The 23,590-nt window shown below is 34.9% G+C and overlaps 1 protein-coding gene across 2 annotated transcripts in view; it reads left to right on the top strand.

The window, feature by feature from the left end:
* Positions 1–23,590, top strand: part of LOC126977889 (G protein-coupled receptor kinase 1) — an 87,991-nt gene that overhangs the window by 13,086 nt on the left and 51,315 nt on the right. For both annotated transcript variants that reach the window (XM_050826519.1, XM_050826518.1), the window contains exons 3-6: positions 7,837–7,910; positions 8,457–8,558; positions 18,116–18,190; positions 19,756–19,817. In XM_050826519.1, coding sequence (XP_050682476.1) covers positions 7,837–7,910; positions 8,457–8,558; positions 18,116–18,190; positions 19,756–19,817 — 313 coding nt within the window. The remainder of the gene's footprint in view (positions 1–7,836; positions 7,911–8,456; positions 8,559–18,115; positions 18,191–19,755; positions 19,818–23,590) is intronic.

Genomic DNA, 23,590 nt, shown 5'->3' with positions numbered 1-23,590 from the left:
TCCAGTTTCCATTTTGTTTGTTTACGTTTGTTTGTAATCTTATGTATAAATAAACTTGTAATTCTTGTACATGTGTATATTTTGCTTCTCTGGTAAAGGATTGAAAGATTTTGATATTTGGGGCGAAAAATAGGCTTAGCTTAGTCTGGGAAACGCGTATTACCGTGTTTTCACGCAAGTCCTCTATCAGGTATAAAACAGCCTTAAGGGTATTACCACCTTTCGTCGGATTAATTTGCATCTATTTCACTATTTTGGGCCAAGCTTTGTGTACGTAGCAGCAAACACCTTAACCATTAACAATACTACTGTGTAGTTAATCTTCATATTTTTTCTAGTGTTTGTTAAACTCCCCAATGCTGGAAGTCAATTTATATATCACCTGGATTACCACCATCTGGATGTGTGGCGGTCCTCCACAGTGCGGTTTTCAAGGAGCTTTCTTCCACGTACTACAAAGCTGTGGAATGAACTTCCTTGTGTTTCCGGGACGATACGACACGGGTACCTTCAAAAAAAGCGCACATACCTGCCTTAAAGGCCGGCAACGCTCCTGTGATTCCTCTGGTTTTGCAAGAGAATGTGGGCGGCGGTGATCACTTAACACCAGGTGACCCGTACGCTCGTTTGTCCTCCTATTCCATAAAAAAAATACCTATATAACACGATCGGCGTGTTGGTGCATCATATATGGTGTAACGGGCGAGCGATGTCACCTACCATGACGTGAGCCCCATCCTTGTCTGTTAGAATAAAAGGAAACAGCTTTTTATACATACTGATTATGTGATAGCGAATAATAGAATTGTATTTTAGTCCCGTACCAGTTTCACTGTTAGTCCGGTTGTGCGAATTAATTAAACTTTTATAGTAGGTAGCTCGGGGGATGAAAGCTACCAAACTTTTGTTTCCATTTTGTAGGTAACGGAGTTGTGTAGTTCAGACCGAGTAAAGCTATGCATTATAAAACCTCCAGGTGAATACTTTTTGCATGGAATTTGTGTTGTATTGACGCTGGCAAGAAACTTTAAAACGGCCCGTAAAACTATGTACGTTTCTTAGCATTGCCATCCTTTAGGTCGACCTGGAAAATGTACACATGCTAAAAAACTAATTTCCATATTTAAAAACCTCAAACGTTATTAATTTTTTATTGTCAGGAATAATGCGAACTCCTTCATACGTATTCTTGCTGAAGTTAAAATATTATGTCGTAAATCGTATCCCACCAACGAAAAAATCTACGGCTACATGAAACTTGCATCGTTAGTTTATTAGAACGTTCGTATGGACCACACCCAGCCAGCCAACATGTACAAAGTTGCACTAGAAATAGAGAATTTAAAAATAACCCCGGAGTGATTAATGGCTGTGCAGCTTATAAAAGTACAGTAATGTGTGCACACTAAATAGAGGACAACGGGTAGCCAATTACAACCTGAGATAATTAATTGTATCGTACAACAAGTATAATTAGTTATTTACAACTATGGTATATTTAGATAAAAGAGATCACAGATGCTTTACATCGTTTTTTTTTATATAAGAGGGGAAAAAGGGCAGGAGGCTCACGGGATAGGGAGAGATGTCCATGGGCGGTCCAACAGGTGTCAAGAAATGCGTTGCCGGCCTTAAGGGTGTATGCTTTTTTCTTCAAGGTCCCTAAGTTGTATCTGTTCGGGAAAACCGCAGCCGGTAATTGATTTCACAAATGTGTCTGTGCGAGGCAAGAAATTTCTTGCAAAACGCGAGGATGTGGAATGTCTGGCATTCAACGTGATGCGGGTGGCAAAATAATTTGCACTTATGTCCGGTGGTGGAGTTCGGCTACTGGAATCCATCCGAACAGTTCCTCTGAGCACTCCCCGTGATAAATGCTGTAAAAGATGTTTACATCGTCGATCGCATAATCGGAAAAAGTTGAAGGCATTTGTGAAAGTTTCATGAAAGTCTGTCCAGTGTGTAGTTCCAGATATTAGCGGGTATATTAAAAGACAGAAAGATCTACGGACACTTCTTTTTAAAATTTATATTTTTGTGCCTTATCACCTAAAATCGGTTATGGGATAAAATATACAATGTCGTAAAATATCCAACAGACATGTCAACTCTACAGTTTTTTTAAGTAATATTAAAGGCATTTATTTTCACAAAATTGATTCCTTTACAACTTTTTTGATCATATTTCTAACACTACCAACTCTTCGGAAACAAATGCATCTCTGAGAGAGAAGAAGCGGCGCAAGGAACTCTCCAATAATTATTTTTTTAATAAAATATACATAAAATATATTGTACTGTCATTGTTATATCTATAAAATAATCATAATCTAGTCCCAGGCTGCCTGATCACTTAGATATTCAGCTGTGGGGTAGAAGAAATTACAACAGAGTAATTTTTTATAATACATTTAAATTTATTAATAGATAAGAGATGACGAGACGAGCAAGAGGCATCTGATGGTACATACATATGCCTATACGATGCCTCGCCTTTATAGTGCGATGTAGCTTGAATGTTAGAAAAATCTTTTCACGATTATACCACTTTTTCCACTTGCTTCATGCTGCCTGAAACGGAAAAACAAAATGATGATTGCATTCCACTGATTGGTTGCGGAAAATGTCTGGTATTTTTGGTCCACGCCACATTAATTCTAAGTTAATTTAACTGAACAAATTGCTGACATAACTTGAAAGCTAAATCGTTGCGCTTATTATCCGACAAATTTCATATTACCACTCCATTTACAAAGCTATTAAGTCTCTTATGATTTTTTTAATCTTGGCAATGCTCCCCCAGCTCTGTGTTTGTAGTATGTGTGAGTAACTCGCTCACTGTCAAAGGCATCACTTGTAAAATATTGAAAATGGAAGTGTGTTAATATTTCATATGGAATTAAAATTTTAATGAGATTCTACATAGTGTACTTGATATGAAAAGGCATTGTAAACAACCTTACTGTACCAGTTTTGTGGTGAGGTTATGCAAGACGTTATAAGAAATCAGTATTTGTTGTCGAATACTTTAGTGTATATTTTTTATTATGTACTCTTGGATTTGTAACTTTATAATGAATTGATAGTCGTTGACATAAAATAGCTCCTTTACTTATGATTTGAAACTTTTCTATAACATTTCCTTTTTGTCTAGTCAATAATTTGAAAAACGAGTTAATTCTTGATAAAGTTCCAAAAATATGCGCGATGGATTCGGAATTCCGTCTTGAATAATGTATCGAAAGCATGTACTAGCACAAAAAAAAATTTAATTATAATTTAGAAATTAAGTGATAAAAAGGTGGCATTTAGTTTTTCGTAAGTATTTCAATACATATATAAAAACTATAATTATATTATTTTTGAAATATTTTTGAAGTTTTGGACTAGAACATTTAAACAGATACCTAATTATAAACTGACATTAAGTGTCGTTGCCAGAAATACACGCAATCAGGTATAAATAAGGTCAGGCAACATTTTCCTCTATTTGCCATAGTCACAGTGCCTCGGAATTCCCAGACCTCGTGCAAATTCAAGAACCCTGTGAAACAACCTTTTTTATTCCTTGGTCTCACCTGGGTCTTTCCCATTACGCCCATTAAGACATTATCTCAAACTCTGATCCTGATTCGCATTATCTGAAGATGGACGTTACTGGAAACATCTTTAATTGTTACATTAGAGGGGGGCTAACTTCAGGTAAAGTAAAAGAAATAGTTGGCCATAAACATCCGCAGTACCAGGGGTCAAGAAATGCGTGGCTAAGATGCTCTCTAAGCCTTGAAGGATTCTTTGTCGTATCGATTCGGGAGTGCAGCAGCCGGCAAATGATACCACAAAGTGGCTGTGCGAGGTATATTTTCTAGTGAAACGCGCGGTTATAGTGCGGACATTTATATTCAGATTCAGACGAGAAAATGTCGCGAGACGAGCAAGATCTGAGGGTAAGTGATACACCCTGCCATCATAATGCGGTCCGGATTCGAGGTGTGTTGAGTTTGAATGGATTTGATAAGCGTATGTGAATGGTCGTGTTGGCATGTGTACCAAAAAAGAAAAAAAAACAAGTCCAAAGTATTTTGAATAGGGTATGTGTGAAGGGGTTTCGTGTAGTAGATTATTAACTTATACGGTCCTCCACGCCCCAACAAACCTACATCTGCAGTAATTTGCCTGGCCCTCTGGGAACAACCGTCATTGTATGTTGATCAACTGAAGAATTTTTCAATCAAAGATAGGGCAAGACATCTTGTATTTCCATTTAAATAAATTTCAATTAAAGTGTCGATCCACATTCAAAATAAATGTTTTAATAATTTAATTATTATAAGAATAGCCATAAAGAATATCGCAGCTAGAGTTTATTCGCTTGTTGAGACAGACTTATAGTGCAGTGGTCGGAACGCTCGAGACTCTTGGGCGAGTTGGAAACGCAATTTACTTCAGCCCCACTTACATTTCCACTAAATAACTTTATCGAGAGCTCGGCAGTGGCGTATTATTAATGTTGCTTAGATTTCAGTGACTGAACATTTAGATTTTTGTTATTTTCTATGTACTTTATAAATATTTAATGGTTTTGAACAGGATTATGCAAGATGTTAAAAATATTCGGAACATGATGTATCTCTGATTTTTTTTCTTAGTAGGTGACGTTGGTTTACATAAAAAGAGGAAATAAATATAATTGCTGATTTATGTACCACGCTCCGGCTGGTTTATAATAAATATTAATATATATAAATCCTGATGTTTGTTAACTCATAAAGTAATGAACGGATTTTTTCATTAGTGCAGTTTAGCACTCCATGAAGTAATCCCCATTAGTCCAACTTGAGAGATAGGATAGTTTTATATTTCGATTGGGGACCCATAATTTTTTTTTCTAATATTTCTTTTGTATGAACAATTTTTGAATTAAAATGAACTTTCTATAAGAGAATTTATTGACACACGGTTTGATAGTTCTGCTGTGAAACAATTTCATTGTAACAACAAGGAGCATATTGTACGAATTAATTCTTGATGTTATGAAATATTATTGACAAAATCTTGACAAAAAATATTTTATTAATTATATACAGAACAACGTCTGTCGGGTCAGCCTAATAGGGTCATTATTTACTAAATAATAAATAACGGACTCAGTGGAAATTATCTATAGTATAGATCCTATACTAATAAATGTTTTTTCCTTCGGTTAGGTTTAGGTTTAAAGAGTTTATTTCTCAAAAAGTTCACTTACATGAGAACAATGATTCTATATAAATATAAAAGAAAACATAAATTTTATAGGTACGGTGACTTTAAAGTTAAACAATAATAAATTAAAAACACGCTATGTTCTAAGGTAACAATCTATCTATTGTGATTGACAGTGCTTTTTTAATTTAGCTTTAAATTTAGGAAAAGATTTTTCCTCAAATATATCTTTCGGCAAGTCATTATATAGTAGGGCTCCCTCAAACTGTATCGTTTTCGTACCATAATTTGTCCTAGCTTTAGTTAGTTGTAGTTTATGTTTGTTTCGGATACCATGTTTATGTGATTTTGTCTTAAAAGTGATTTGGGTATGTACGGAATTTAAGAGTATTTTCCTAACTAGTATGCATACTTTGTATTTGTATAACTGACTTATTGATAGTTGATCAGTTTTCTTATATAGTTCTCTTGTCGGGAAGTGATAATCGAGTTGGAACAAAACTTTTAATAGTTTGTTTTGAGATATTTGAAGTTCTTTTATATTAGTTTTATATGCACATCCCCAAATCTCTATTAAGTATTCCAGCAAAGGTTTGGCTAATGAGTTATAAATTATATTACGGACTTTATGTGGTATACATCGTGCAGATTTACGCAAAGCTCCAGTCAATGATGTAATTTGTCAAAAGCCTTTTTTAAATCAATAAATATACCTACAGCTATCTTTTTCTGGTCAATAGTAGTTTTTATTTTGGTAATAAGATCAATTGCTGCCGAAAGAGTATTTGATTTGGCACGAAAGCCATACTGGCCTTTAAAAAGAAAATTTATTTCTGCTAGATAATTATTTAGGCGTAAATATAAAATCCTCTCAAATATTTTTGATACTACGGGCAAAACCGATATGGGACGATAGTTCCCGGGGTCAGATTTAGAGTGTTTGTGAATAGGGGTAACTTTAGCTATTTTAAGGCTATTTGGAAATTTACCATCTTTCATACATTTGTTGATACATAAACTTAGATTTTCACTAATTGTATCATTAATACGCTTAATTGCTTTGACCGTAATACCATCGATCCCTGAACTTACATTTGTATTTAGGTTTTTAATGATTGTTTGTATTTCATCTTTTGTACATATTTCGAATTCTGTGAGGGCTTTAATCTGCGTGGGTGAGTTTAAGTATGTGTGAGCATTATATGTAGTATTATTATGATATTTTTGTGGTATGTCCTCCTGCTAAAATTTTACTCACTGAAGAAAAATAGTAATAAAAGTTGTTACATATTTCCGTTCCATCATTAATGGTTTTATCTTTTACTATAAGTTTAGGGGGAGCACTACCAGTATTAGTTTTATTGCCTGCAAAAGTGTGAATTAGGTCCCACATTATACTGCGAAAACTACTGAACCGATCGGAATAATACTGATACCGTAACATGCAGCGTGTTTCGGAGAAGGTTTTAGTGGTGATATGTTGGTGATCACTTATCCGAAACCTATATTTTTTGACATAAAATTACATACTTGAATATTCCCAATACAAATAATTCCGTCAAGCAACTGCGGGCGCGGGGTACATACTGTTATTGAACTATTACTTTAACTTTTACTGTTATGAATAAGATAACTCTTATTGAAATATATTTTTTAAAGTGAATCTTTTATTACGTCGTCTCAAACTTTTTCGTCTGTGTGTTGCATGTCGCGTGACGGTCGGGCGGCGCCTATAGTTCGCAGCAGCTGACCGTGTAGTGTATAGACTATTACTCATTTGTACCAGTGCTCAACGCTATTTTGTTTGTTTTTGTCAGTGTTTAATGTAAATGTTCCTACTTTTATTATTTCCCATTATCATTCCAATTTTAAGTATAAAATTAAGATTGATAAAGCGATTTTTATACCCTTTTAATGAAATTTTATTCTAAAAATTTTTAGTTAAATGTCTATAATGTGAAAAAAAGTTTCACTTTTACAGTGGTTTCATAAAACCACACAATCCTTTTTTCCCACCTTGATGAAAAGCTCGCGTTTAGTCCCTGGTACGACTCATACGATGGACAAAAGTGACCGATTCTCTGCCGGCAAGACGACGTTTGTCCCTCGTACCAGGGCCTAAATGCTTTTCATCCAGGTGGGAAAAAAATCGTATACGCACCACGTGAGATAAGTAGGACATTGCCACCCGCGATTGTTAACTACCTTCTTTCCTCCCTAGGTGCTTAAAATACTATATTGTACCTGAAATATTATTTGATTCGATATATGTGCACTCTGATTCGAGATAAATGCTTTTTTTTACATGTCGGGAGTAGAACACTACCTCACGCTTCGCTTATGAGTCATCCAATGATAATATACATATATTTTAAAGCAGAGTATCTAAAAATACCCTCAATAAATATTTTCTGCAACCCTTTGAAGTTGGTTGCTTTTGAATTTACTGTCGTATTTTTATTTTAAGTAAGAACTAATTTCGAAATTTTTTTTAATAGGTTTTCTTTTGAACTTTAACTTAAAATCCTTTTAAATATGTACAAAGTTTTTTTTTACTATCGGCACATACATAAGTATATAGTTTGTTGTCATCTGAAAAAAACTTTATGTCGCACTTTTCATTTGTTTCAGGTTACCTATTATTTAAGGAATTTTGTGAACAAACGTCAGATGAACCAGTGCCACAATTGAAGTTTTATGAAGAGGTATTTATTTATGTATACATTACCGCCTGTTACCCGTTACGGCTAGTTAATATATATGCATATAGGAATAATGGTGAAAATATTTTGTTTAATTAATTTTAACCATGCTTCAATCATAGAACCCATAAGTAGTGATAGACTTACAGCGTATGATTAGAATTTATTACTTATATTTAAGCCTGAAAGAGATAAGGCTAAATAATTACTGTTAGTGTACTTGTTGCGATCTCTGAGAATTTATAGTTCCGGTCATTCACCTTTTCCTACCGCACTTTGCTCTCAAAAAGTTCAAAGCCTATATATATATAAACGAGAATTTTTAAGAAAAATCTTATTACAATTTAATGGATTATTTATTTGATAGACTAGCTTGGGTTTGAATTGCCCTAAACGATTTGAGCTATCGTTTCTTGACTCTATAAAAATATTATATATTTAATCATAGATAATTCATACTTCTAGATAGTCCGGCTAAGTCCACAGATGGTGTGGCCGTGTAGTCAGTAAGTGTATGACTCTAACTAACAATACTGTTCTGTTTGACAGATTAAATTATATGAAAAACAAGAATGTGTCGAGGAGAGGCGGCGGATCGCGAGAGACATCTACGATAATTTCATTATGAAAGAACTTTTAGCTCATTCCCATGTGAGTATTCTATTTTTAAATGTTTTGTTAATTTAATATAGGACGATTTTGTTTTATTATTCTGGGGCAGCCTTAGATTAAAGATTGGTGCCGCACTATCTAAGTACAATAGCTTTTTTATTACGGCAACTATTAGATGCTTGTGTGCGTAGTATCTTGACACTCAATGGCATCTTTCAAATTTTGTAACATACGCTTCTTGTTGTTTTATATTGAAATTAATAAAATACAAAATACCTCCTGATGATAAGCGATCCCAGCGTCTTTTTCAGTATTATTTCTACAAAGTTTTACTACGCAACCCGGCATTTTAGTTTCAATTATTAGCAAAGTTTAACTGAACATGTTGCACGTCAACGTCACACATTGTTCGAGGCTGGATCGAGTACACCTTCTTGGGCGTAGTATTAGATGCCGCACTTTGCGACTACGCCGGCGGTATCTAGTTGGAGCACCAATCCCTAATGTAAGGGGGCAACGTTAGAGATGTTGAAAATATATTGTTTTCTGAACTTGGCCTTTTATTTTGTTAAGTTGAAAGAATGTAATTTTAAATGAAATGAAGTGTAAAACCACACAAACTTGACCATGCTTCCACTGTCGCTTGTGTGTGTATAGATTAATAAAAACGTGCGTAAAAATTACAAAATTATTTATTTAGAACTATAAGAGATTTGCGATATTGAATAAACGAACATTACATTTATATATATATATATGTATATATATCTGAGTAGTAGATTTTTTATAATGGCCAACGGAGAAAAATAATTTATGTAAAAATATTCACTGCAATTTTTTACTACGCCTAGGCCTGGGGAGGCCAACAAGCCACCCATCACTTTATTTTAAGTAAAGTTTGTGAAACTTTTTATTATGACAATAAGGGCCATTAAAATGCAGTGCCGCTCAGGTTTCTTGAAGAACCCAAAAGTTCTGAGCGGCACTACAATTGCGCTCGTCACCTTGAGATACTTATGCGTCTGTTGTCTATCTCCCTATTATCTACAGGAATCTATCTGCACTATAGTTTGCCATAACAAAAAACTACACTCAGCGGCACAATTAACTTTTACTACACAATTGATTTTTTACGATTTTGGTTAAAAAAAAATTGTGGCCTTACTTGTGAATGTTATTTTATAACGTAGGTATATTGAAGTAAAATGAAAGATAATATTGTTTTTAATTATTACGTTTATTTATAAAAAGTCTGAAAAACACTTTGACCTTAAATTAACAAATGTGATGAAATGGCTTAAAAATAAAAAATCTGCTGAATAAATGAATTCTAATAGTGCGTATTTCCACCTCTAGCCCTCATGACTTCCATCAAACGGTTTGGCATGCTGTCGATGACATCTTTGATCTGTTGTTGTGGAATGTTCTGCCACTCCTCAATCACGGATTGCTTTAATTCATCTATGGTGGTTGGAGCTGGTATGCGGCTTCGAACACGTCTTTTTAAATTGTCCCATATGTGTTCAATAGGATTTAAATCTGGGCTCCGGGATGGCCATGTTAATTTTCGAATGCCGACGGTATCCAGGTACGCGGTAACAACTCTAGCAACGTGTGGGCGAGCGTTGTCCTGCATTAATAAAAAATCTTCGCCAATAAATGGAGCAAATGGCATTAAATGAGGTTCCAACACTTCTGTTACATACCTCTGAGCATTTATTCCACCTCTTCTTAAGTGCGTTCTTAAGTAATGCCGCCCCATATCATGATAGAGCCACCTTGGTAACCTACTGTTTCCACAACAGTACATGGTGCAAACCTTTCATTCTTGCGTCTGTATACACGCTGGCGACCGTCAGGACCGTGTAAAAGCATATTCTTGTCTCGTCAGTAAACATAACATTCTTCCATTGTTCCATATTCCATTCGGCGTGCTCTCGTGAAAAACGAAGTCTTTCTCTCCGGTGGCCTACGAGCAATTGTGGCACTCGAGATGGTCGAAAAGCTCCAAAGGCATTCTCTCCTAGTCTTCTTCTCACTGTTCTTTCACTCACTTGAACATTGCGAACCTCACGAAGTTGGTTTCATGCCTCAACAGCTGTAGTGAACCGATTTCTTATAACATTGGTCACAAGAAATCGGTCGTCACGAGCGGAGGTGCATCTTTTTCGGCCCTGTCCTGGTCTTCGCTCATAAGAGCCAGTTTCCCGAAACCGTTTCAATGCGTCCCTTAAGGTGGTACGTGCGACACCAAGCTTCCGCACCACGTAACGCTGACTTAACCCTTCGTCGATACGAGCGACGGCCCTCGCCACTGAATTAGCATCAAATGGCATGTTTGTGATGTCCAAACACTAGCTTTAAGTTACGAAACCAAAACAAACTCAAATTGTTTACTTTTAATGCCACTGAAGCAATGTAAGCAGTATGGCAACGATAACGATAATGAGACGAAGTTCGATATTTATCCTATTCACAACTTATGCGTAAAAAATACAAAGTTAAGTGGGTAGTTTGTAATTTTTTCGTCACTACATTTCTTTCACACTTGACTTATTTATGCCCAATAACTTACAACTGCGATAACATCAAAATTTGCCACTTTAAAAGGGTGGGCGGTTAATTGTGCCGCTGAGTGTACAACAAATTGAATAGACATTTGCGGCGCAAACATAGTTTATCGCAGTCTGATAAATGGTGTTGCAGCGAATGATACGATCAAACATTGATTATTTTTTTTAAATCAGATACATTGTGTTACGAATACATTGAACGAATAATAATTCATTCATTGTTTGCGCTCTTACTGGCAATGTTAAAAGTAAAGACAGAGCCGGAATTGAATTGATATTGTCGTTTGTAAATAATAATAATTGAAAGGGCGTGTATTGATCAAAAAATCACTTATAGGACCTCCAAGCTTCTATAATTTAATGCTTGTCTCGAATCTTAGATTATTTATTGGATTTTGTTATTTGGCATGCTTGAAAAGCTCAATAAGTACTAAACCTGTCTAAAATATATTATATACTATATTGGGCATTAAACAATATCTCATTAGCTTAAAATACAAGCTATAAAACAATATAAATTATTAGTATTTCTTGCTTATTTTATGGTAAACGTCAAACAGTTGTTGTGACTTAATCTTTACTACAAAAAATAAAGTAAAACAGACCAAAGCCGGGCTATATAAGAAGATAGTAGGAGTTGAGATAAAATGGTGTGATTGCGATACACACACACACACACACAGGCACAAACACTCACACATACACTCATGTTTTACTAAATTAAAAATAAAATTAATCACATACGACGGCCATTTAAATACAATGATTATGTATACTTTCGCAGTTATTTTTTTATGATAATGTAGTTTTTATAGAAATAATACTATCCCTAAAATGTAAAGTGTATGGAATCTGAAGTGAGCTGTCCTAAGTATATGCTGTTCAATCTTGTTAATTTTTTTTTTATGATAATAAGGGACAAGACGAGCAGGACGTTCAGCTGATGGTAATTGATACGCCATGCCCATTACAATGCAGTGTCGGTCAGGATTCTTAAAAAAACCCAAAAATTCTGAGCGGCACTACAATTGCGCTCGTCACCTTGAGACATTAGATGTTAAGTCTCATTTGCCCAGTAATTTCACTAGCTACGGCGCCCTTCAGACCGAAACACAGTAATACTTACACATTACTGCTTCACGGCAGAAATAAGCGCCGTTGTGGTAGGTACCCATAATCTAGCCGGCTTCCTGTGCAAAGGAGCCTCCCACTGGTAATGTGTAATGTGCAATGGAGTCAGCATATGCTTTAAAAGCAATCTCCTAGATCTATTTGCTCGACAATATTTTCTAAGTTGTAAACTATTGAAAGCAGTCTATCGATTTGCCTGTGTATATTTCTGTGTAGTATGCCACAAAGGGTTGTGGTGACCTGTAGGTAGCCATTTCTAGATCGTTTCAACATTAAACATTTAGCCGAGTACTGTGTGTACTTAATAATTCTGGCGAGCATGATGCTTTGACATTTGAACCCCAGTAGGATTTGAAATCAAAATTATGTATAATGTACTGATATCGAAATTTCTTTTACACCCACATTATATTTCCCCAAACTAGGCATAGCCGGTACAAGACAAAGATATGTTCAATACGATATACATATACAAATAACTGTATATGAATATCCATAACTGACGACCTGTATAGCCGAGTGGTTAACGATCCTACCTACTAAGCTAGAGGTCCCGGGTTCGAATCCCGGTAGGTGCAAGCATTTATATAATGAATATGGATGTCTGTTTCCGAGTCATGGATGTTTAACTGTATTTATATATGTTTATATAAATTTATGTTTGTTTAAGTAAGTATATTGTATTAACTATATCATTGACTTGTAACCCATAACACAGGCTATATGCTTAACTTGGGGCAAGATAATTTGTGTAAAAAGTGTGTCAATATTATTATTATTATTATAACTATGTAATCATTCATATTCATCATTAAACTGTTTCCTACCGCGATTCGATCTCGAAACCTCTAGCTCAGTTGGCAGGGTCACTAACTACTGACTTATATGGTGTCTTTATGAAAAAAAAATATATTTCCCTCCCCCCAAAAAGTGCCCAACGCACTAATGGGTTCGCGTCACCGACATGCTCATGACTGGCGCACTTGCCTCAGAGGTGATATCAACTAATTATTGTAGATAAATCAGGGGCGTGCAATGGTTTTCTAGCAAGGTAGGCACTGTAGATTCAACTAGAAGTATGAGCGCTTTAGTCCGACAGTATGATATAAGTTGTATGAAACGCTGCTTGCTTCGTATATGCAATCTGTAGACTTCCTATCGAAGGTATTAATTTAACATTAACACTAATGCTATATTTATTTAAGTTCACAACGAGGGGGGCACTGCCTAATTGCCTATATGATATGCACGCCCCTGAGATGAATAGCTTTTTCTTTTAAATTATCAAAGTAAGGGACGAGACGAGCAGGACTTTCAGCTGAGGGTAATTGATACGCTCTACCGTAGAGAGCTTTCAGAAGAGACATAGGTTTTTTGTTTGCCATAAGTCTCAATCGATAGGCGGGTTATTGATATAACAGACCGAAGGCCTACAAGTGAATCCTAGACGCTTTGGAGGAAGGCAATAATACAATAAAATAAGTATCAAATTGATATAAATGATTAAAGTCAATTTTATTAGGCCATAACACGTTTGATAACAAACAAATTGACATGTGCGAGCTTCATTAAATGGAAGACACAATTGCCATTAGAATCGTTTCGGATTGTATAATGAGTTTCTTTAAGTACACATTATTGGCGTGGTGCCAGGAGATTGCCTCTCGCCATCTTCAACTCTATTGGTCCATCTATATCCATTAGGGTTTTAAATATATTTCAGCGATCATCGCTTGTGCTATCTCTTATCTGACAGTTAGTGAGTGGGGTTCGTGTATTCGATTGGTTGATTAGCGAACTTTGTGTGCGGAATGATTGCTTTTGATTGGCGGATTGTATTTAAGCGTAACTTAAGACTACCGTGGCCCGCGACTTAATCTGGCCACCCATTGAATTAAATTCATCGTTTTCTTTAAAGTGAAAACTTTAGGCACGTTAAAGAAAGCATTGAACTTTCGTTAATTCATGCAAAACATATCTCTACATATATATAAAACAAAGTCGCGTCTGTCTGTCTGTTTGCGATAAACTCAAAGACAGAGTGATTCATGGGGAGGGTTTAAGTGTATAAAATGCTAAAGTTTCGTGTAAATTATTGAAAAAATGACGATTATTGAAAATGTCGGAAAATATCAAGCCGGCTGGAGGCTATCATCGAAAACTCTACTTAATCCCTCTGAGATATAAAACAAGACTATAAAATATCTATTTCTATTTATTTTCTCCTCACAAAAGATTTTAAAGTTAGAACTGCTCGTTTTTTGTGAGGAGATGGTGTCTGAAGTATATTGACCCTGTAATACAGATCACTATGTATTTTGACATTGTTTCTCTTTCATAGAGGTCCACAGAGAAGTCCTTGGTGGTTCCTGGTTTGATCATCATCTTATGGTTAAATTACTAAATCTGTTCTTTTTTGGCGCCTTGATGTAGTTTTAATTTGAAAGCCGCTATTTCTAATGAAATCACTGGGCTACAAACAGTCATATTTTTCATTCAATCTCTCGTAAGTGATGATGGCGTTTTAACGCATCTTTCTTAAATAATTTTAGTAATATAAATAACCTTATTTACGATACATACCTTGTGCATTGTATCTAGGTTTCTATCGAAGCAGAAAATACAAGTTTCAAGAAACAATTACACTCTATACCCTCCAGATATCTGCTTTTTTGGATAAATTTTACCTGACATTTGGCCGTTCATAACGTAATCATAAATTGTAATAGTTATTTATGCAACTTTCGTGTAATAAGGGGTATTAAAACACGAATGTTGATAATAGTATCACATGAGTGTTTTAATACCAAATTATCAACAGTTGCATGCAAGACTTTATCTACACCCAGAACATAAATCCTCTAATAGATTCTGAAACAGTTAGCTAACATTAAAACAGCCAGTCCTAGTAGTAACCTAATATCATCCATTACTGATTATATACAAATAAACTAAGTATTAATGAAAGAATTATGTAGTTTAGTAAAAAAATTACATTTTGTATAGTGCAATTATTAAAATTCACTTGAATATTATGTTCTTTTGCAGCGTTTAAAATATCCGGCGGTGTGCTGTCAAAACTTGAATCGCTCATTTTTTCAAGAAAAATGGCGGGGTTTTGAATAACCTAGTTTTTTTTTACGGCGCGCCACGTTCTTTCTGGTAGTGTGGAACGTGTGTAAACGAAAATGTTCTTTTTTTTAAATTCATACAGATACCACGCATCGAGCAATAAGAATGTGGCTGTTTGTTGAAACTCTTTGCGCATGAAGGGATCGAAAAAAAAACCAAGGAGTGTTGTTATGAAATTCAGTACAACATTACAACACTCGTTTGGATGATGTAATGGTTATTACGACATCGGGTGTTTTAATGTTGGTAACAAGCTAACTGGTTCCGAATCTTTAATAGAGGATTTAAAGCATGGGTGTAGATAAAAGTAAAGAATACATTGCAATAGAAACCTCACGCGTGTAATGGAGATTCTATATGAAAATCATTTATTTCACTAATTTGTAAGGATTACTCAGAAAACGTTTTTCTTGGAAGTAGTTTTTGGGTATGTCTAGAATCTCGAGCGGCACTGCATTGTAATGGACAGGACGTATAAATTACCATCAGTTGAATGTCCTGTTCGTCTCGTCCCTTATTGTTGTAAAAAATATGTCTCCACGTGACGAGTGATTGCGGTGGTGCCCAGATTTGTGTGTTTTCATGAAACATAAGCGGCAATGCATTGAAATTTGGCAGGGCATTATAAACCATTAGGTTTATATTATAGTCTTGTTTTTATCATAAACAATAATCTGAATTAGATCAATATCACCTACTACATTAAGATAAAGATACGGTATTAAAAGGGAACAGTTTCCATTCGATTCGAAAATTCGTTTAACTCCTTAAAATTTACTCACCGAGGAACTTCACACTTTTTACGGTATCTTAAAGCGGAACTAGGTCGCGTCGAATGAAATTTACAACCGATTACTTTGTGCGCTCGTTTCAAAGGAGACTTAGACGTAACCTAATACTACTAACACGGAAAAAGATACACTGATAAGTTTTAATTAAAGTTATGTCACATTATTTTGTAATTATTATGGCGGGTACACACGATATATATATTTTACTATCTGACCGGGCAATCGTTGTTTTGCCAAATAAATTATTTTTAGAGTTAGAGCGTTTCTTGGAAATTGCAATATTACTTTATTTTTTTTTTAAATAAACGCCTAATTTCTTTATTACATCAGCTACCTGCCAATAAAAGTCCCGTCAAAGTCGATCCAGCCATTTCAGAGATTAGCCGGAACAAACAGACAGACAGGCAAAATTAAAAAAAAATGTTATGTTGGTGTATACGTACGTGTAGGTAAAAACAGTAATTTCAATATTACAAACAGACACTCCAATTTTATTTATATGTATGTATAGATTAATTTGGTGCAGATATTTCGATCCAATTGCATGAATCGTGGTCGCGGCGGAACTCACAAAAACAAAAAACGGAAAATATATATCGTGAGTATCCGTCATAATAATAACAATCTTAAAGTTCCGCGATGATAAAAGTTTAAAAACATATATTATCTAACATATATTATACATAATGTTACCCTGAGTCGCGGACGAGTAAAAAAAGCAGGACTCCGCACCGTGATATTAGCAAGTGAAGCACCGTTATGCTAGTGTGTTTTTCTCACACAATTTTTCTCTTTTTACTCTTTTTTACAACGCACGACGGCATTTTAAAAATATTTTATTGAAACGCAAACTGATTTGTCACAGACGATGACAATTCTCATAATGGCCGCCTATCGGCCTGTAGTAGTGTAAGTGTGTGCGTGGGGGGCTATGTATTTACACGTTAATCGGCTTGTTTTGGTGCTACACTGTTATGTAAGGTGACACGGAGTCCTTATTTTTCCTACTAGTCCGTGCCGTGACTGTAGAATATGATATTTTTTTTATTGTAACCTAACAAACAGGATGATCTATTAAAAAAATTATGTATTGACGTATTGATTCCGAAATATTCAGCGGTTTAGCTAAGCGCTGCGGAGCATGGTCGTCTACCACGGTGACGTCACTACACTGCATTCACGCCGACGCGCCTTGTCAACATTTAAATTGATAACTTCAAAACTACTATCTTTCTTTAGCTTATTGACACAAGATCTTTCAATACTATAGCAATGTCAGATACTCGTTCGCGCGATTCCATGAATCATCAGACGATAGGTAATAAAAAGGTATTGAAGAGTCACACAAGTCTACGTGTGCCTTTATAAATTTGATGTTAGCGAAATGAGCGAATCTATGCGAAAAGGTAGTTGGAATATTTGCGCACCACGCGGTCTCGGGCTAGCCTGCGGAGATCAACGATAGTTGGAAAAATAAAAAAAAGGTTTTCAGTTCAGATTTTTTTTTTATCCTCTGTATAATAGGGAGAATTTTTACCGTTAAATAAAAAAAGGAAGTTTAACATAATCAGGTATATCATGAATCAATAATAGTCTGACGTGTGTTTTTTTATTTATGAAATTAGAGACGAGACGAGCAGGACGTTCAGCTGACGGTAATTGATATGCCCTGCCCATTATAGTGCAGTGCCGCTCAGGATTCTTAATAAACCCAAAAATTCTGAGCGGGACTACAATTGCGCTCGTCACCTTGAGACGTAAGATGTTAAGTCTCATTTGCCCAGTAATTTCACTAGCTACGGCGCCCTGTGCAAAGGAGCCTCCCACTGGTGTGTGTGATTATACTGTGTAGCACAGTGAAGCATGGTTGGATTCATATGGTCGTTGATAAAAAATAATTATAATTGTTAACGTGTACCTACCTACCGCTTGTTGATATCAGATATTATAAATATTTATTTTAATACAGGATTATTCCAAAGAGTGTGTGGCGCACGTACAGAAATATCTAATGAAACACGAGGTGCCGCCGAATCTGTTCGAGGTAAGCGACCACAGCTGTGTTATAACTTGCGCGTTTTGTGTGCGACGAATACGAGAATATTTGTATTAGAATATAACATGAAGTATTTGTAAGTACAATGTTACAGGCAAACAATGTTGTAGAGGAGACTTCTAATGAAATTTCAAATAATCTATTATACGTTATCATAATTTTATAAGTAATTTAAATAAAACACTTTTTAAAGGATTAAAACGCGTGTAGTTGTAACTGTGTTTTTATATTAGATTTTTGCGTAAAAGTAACATTTTTATTGTAGTTAACCCGACGTTGCAAGACCTTTCCACATCTCGTTTTTAGAGGGACTGCAGATGAAATGAGTCAAAGTAAGTATTTGTCATAGTTGTCATTATGAAGTTTTCATCTGTCTACAGCAAATACCACCTCCGAGGCAATAAATGGCGCTAAACTTCATAATGACAACTATAACAAAATACTATCTTGACTCATTTCATCTGCAGTCTCTCTGAAAACGAGATCTGGAAAGGTGTTGCAACGTCGGGTTAACTACAATAAAAATGTAACTTTTACGCAAAATCTAATGTAAAAACAATGTTACAATTACACGCGTTTTAATCCTTTCCAAGTGTTTTATTTAAATGTGTAACACTCGCATTAATTAAACAAAATACTATAATTTTATAAGTTAATTATTTAATAGTAAAGTGTTTGTATTTGTCTGTTGTTTTTGATGTACTTGGCTAGTGTATTTTTATGATTATTTAATTTTTTCGAGATGGAGTAAATTTCAACTGTTAAAAATATACGTTTAACTGTAGTCACAATGCTTCCTTTAAACTTTACAACAAATGATAGTTTAGTTTTAATTGGAGAGGAGGACAAACGTACTACATACGGGTCAGCTGATAGTATGTGATCAACGCGTCTCTTTCTCTCTTCTAACACCAGAAGAATAACAAGAGCGTTGCCGACCTTATAAAGTGTCGAGGGAGCATCGAACCGGCGGCTCCGTGGTGAGAGACACGGTTCGAACCCATTGCCGGCTATTTTTAAAACAGCATTTTGTTCAATCGAAGGTCCCGGGTTCTAATCCCGGTAGGTGCAAACATTTATATGATAAATATGGATGTTTGTTTCCGAGTCATGGATGTTTATATGTATATTTATGTTTGTTTAAGTATATCGTATTAAATATATCAATGTCATACAACCCATAGCACAGGCTATTCCTAATTTGGGGCAAGATAATATGTGTAAAAGTGTGTCAATATTATTATTATTGTTATAATAATCTGCAATGCTTAATGGATTAAACAAATTCATTGTACACGTCTTATATACAAATGATTTAAGTTCGTGTTTCCACAAATCGTCTCGTCTCGTGCCAGATTTTGGCGATACAACACGTCCTGAGGATGCCTCGTGTAGAGGCGAAACACGTGTCGAATTGTTTTAAAAACAAATATTGGCGGAATGAACAGTAAAGAAAACTTAAATCATTTGTATAATTATGGATTTCCGCAAAGTAACGCCTAATTGATTAAATTTTCAAATGTATTTTTTACATTGAGCATTTCTCTTTCAAGCCGTACATTGAAGAAATATTTCAACACTTACGAGGGGAGCCGTTCAAAAACTTCCTAGAAAGGTGAGGATTGACTTATTACAATTACAAATATACGCTTAGTATCGGCAACGGGTGGCACCTTTTTGTGATTGTGCATATTCGGATTATTTAATCATAAAGTAAATAATGTCATAACTCTAAACGTTACTCTTGGTGTATTGATTTGGCAGAGATTAAGGACAAAAGATTAGAAAAGCTACTTCTATTAACAAGGTTTATAAGGCATATGTAGAGGAAATAATTCGACAAACATTGATAGTGCAATATTGTATATTTTATTAAAAAAAGCGCAAATAAGAATGCTGGGAGAATCTTCTCTCTCCGAGCGCCATTTGTGCCCGAAGCGGTAGCAGTATTAGAAATGACATCAAAAAGAATTCTAAAGGAACTAATTTTAAGAAAATAAATGCCTTTTAATAGTTTTAATTTGATTACTTATAATTTGTATTACAATAAATTTTTAGGTTACCCTCGGTTAACGTTATAATTCTTTATGTAACAATATAGTCCACTATAATAATAATAATAATTTTATTTCCCAAATATTACAATAAAAAAAGTATTACAAGTTAAAAATATGTTTCTAAATTATATTATTTACTAATATCCGGTCGATCGAGCTTTGCTCGGATTTTTAAGAATGTACAAATCTTGAACGAAAAAAAATCTAATAGGACATCCGGATTCGAACCGGGGTCTTCTGCTTCCCGGATCACCAAATGTCCCATCTGAGCTATAATAGTCTTGTATATAGTGGCGAAATTTACCTTTGTATTCTAATTGTATTCTATTGTATCTGTTTCTCATTAAAACATGGATTAACTACATTTTTTTAAAATGAAACCGTTTCCGAGATTCAGAATAATATATACAAGTATCGCTCGTTTAAAAATATAAGATTTACATACAATACGGGCAGCAGAGACAGCTAAACAAGTATGAACTGTCAATGACATATCAAAATAAGTACCATACATAGTATAAAATTAAGTACCACCTCCAAGACTCGTACTCCAGTGCTCAGTACATAATCCTCGTAAGCAGGTTGTCATTGTCCACATTTAACGGTCTATAGAACCGATACTTGAGACATTCTTTTAAGTCAAACGTCTAAAATACGACATAAAGGGTATGTTCCGATATGCACTGCGAGCACTGCACAGTGCTATCACTAGAAAAATTCGTTCCGGTATGGACTGCCTACAATATACTGCCGCAGTACCCTAGGGAAATATATGACGTCATAAATCGCCGCCATATTCTACTGTTACCACTGGCGTTTTCGAGGTAAGGTACTCGCAGTACTATGATCACGTGATCAGTCAAAACCACTCGAGTGCCGAAAATATTAATTAAAATATTTTTAATTTGACAGTACTCCAACAAAAGTTTATTTAATGAACTATAAAACTTTAATACACTCATTTGAATGCTGCATTAATAAATGCGGCTGTCAGTATGCGGGATTGCGTTTCGTTTTAAATAGTAACCAGTAGAACTAGCTATAAAGGAACGGCTTCACAGTATACTAAATTGACGTCACACTGTACTGTGGTTGCAGTGCATATCGGATCATACCCTTAGTACATGTATTCCCTCTCTCAATTGAATGAGTGTCTTCGTTTCCCTTTTATATACCACTAGCTGACCCGACAGACATTGTTCTATACACCTATCTATACATATAAATAAAGATGGAGTGTCTGTTTGTAATGTTGAAATAACCATATTTTGCTACATGTATATATGAATATATATACGGTACATAAACCAAAATAATATTTTTTTTTACATTCTTTGTCTGTCAGACAGACGTCTGTTTTTTGACGGACAAAACAGACAGACGTCTGTTTTTTCCGGCTAATCTCTGAAATGGCTGGACCGATTTTGACGGGACTATTGTTGGCAGGTAGCTGATGTAATAAGGAGTAACTTAGGCTACGTTTATGTAGAAAGATTATTTTAATTTAGAAAAATAAAGAAATGTTTCAATGTCTAAGAAACGGTCTAATAAAATACTGTTTTTTTTTTATGAATTTGTCAATAATATTTCATAACATCAAGAATTATTTCGTAAAATATGCTGCCTGATGTTATAATAAAATTTGTTTTACAGCAGAAATGTCAAACCGTGCGTCAATAAATTCTCTCATAGCAAATACGTCCATACAAAACAAATATTGGAAATAAAAAAATGTGGGTCCCAAATCGAAATAAAAACTATCCTATCTCTCAAGTTGAACTAAACTGCACTCCATGAAATAATCTCCATTAAAATCCGTTGATCAGTTTAGGAGTTCACTATCCGACCCAGAAAACTTTGTATTGCCATATAAAAGTAATTTAAAAAAAAATCCATAGTTAAAATTTTTGGAGTATAAAAAATAGCAACCGATTCTCATACTACCAAATACATCGTACTTCAATTATTGTATTCGATTGCCATCCTGCAACCCTACCTAGCGGATTTCTGGATAGAACAGAATAATATAAAAATCGCGATACAAAAATAGTTGTAGATCGTAGAAGGGCCAAAATTTAACGTAGTAAATATGTATTTTTCAATACTGAATCATAATAAAATAAAAATAAAACATTGTCAAAAAATATATTTAGGGCTGGGTCGGGTCACCGTTATCATTTAGGGGTATGAAAAAACAGAAAGACCTACCCGATATGCACAGAAAATTTCGTACAAATCGGTTAAGCCCTTTCGGAGGAGTTTGGTAACAAACACCGGGACACGAGAGTTTTATATATTAGATTAAGATTATGCCTAGTGTACATACTATTGTTAAAAAATAGCTGCCCGCATGCCCGGTTTCTGTGGCACGTTTAGCGGCGGTTTATTTATTCGATAGCGTTATTGCTTTGATAATCTATAAAAGTGTGTTTCTGAACGACGCAACGCTAGTCTCCTAAACTCCGTTTAAACTAGATTTAACTCACCAATGTGTGCCGTTTAACTGTTTTATAAATTTATTTGACGTTTTGTGTCAGTTAGTTATAGTAAAATTTTATTTTTATTATTCAAATTCAAATATTTTTATTCAAAATAGCATGTGAAATCACTTATTGAAAGTCAAAAAACTACCACCCATTCCACAAATGAATGCCTCAGGTCTGAGAAGAATGGGCGCAACAAACTCGGCGGGCTTTTTTTTTCATCAAAAATATGTTTTAAAATTAAAGTAACATTTACAAAGTAACATTGTACAATTAAACTTATTATTTAATAGCCTGAGGGCGGTCGCTCCATTCCCAATCTGTGGTATCATTAAGAAAGTCATTTATGTTATAGTAACCTTTACCACACAAACGTTTTTTAACAATTCTTTTGAATAACGTAATTCTTTTGTTTTAAACATTTTCTGGGATCTTCTGTAAAAGCATATACATCGCCCCACAAAAGACTTACTAACTCGACTTAGCCGAGTAGTAGGCATCATCAGTTTATATCTGTTCCTTTATATAATTACCTATAGTGTTGTTAAAGCAGGAAACTAATTTTCAGTCCTAAAACCAACCCTTGAAGCATTATTAATTATTTACAAGTCAGTGCAATCCACGCTACTACTTCCTGGTCTCCGTAGTCCCGTCCTTATATGACGAAAATTATGATTGAAAATGATATACATAAGAAAACAAGGTAATAGTTTGAATGAAATGATTTTGATCTTCAAAAATACATCCAACGGACACCGTTATATCGCCTAATATATAAAAAGCTTGTAATGACCCCGGAGAAACCTAGGGCCCTCTCTGCATTTTTGTAAACATTTTATGTTTATAGG

The sequence above is a fragment of the Leptidea sinapis genome, chromosome 46 (genome assembly GCF_905404315.1).
Source record: "Leptidea sinapis chromosome 46, ilLepSina1.1, whole genome shotgun sequence".
In the NCBI taxonomy this organism is placed as follows: Eukaryota; Metazoa; Arthropoda; class Insecta; order Lepidoptera; family Pieridae; genus Leptidea; species Leptidea sinapis.
This window is presented reverse-complemented; position numbering and strand designations above follow the sequence as displayed.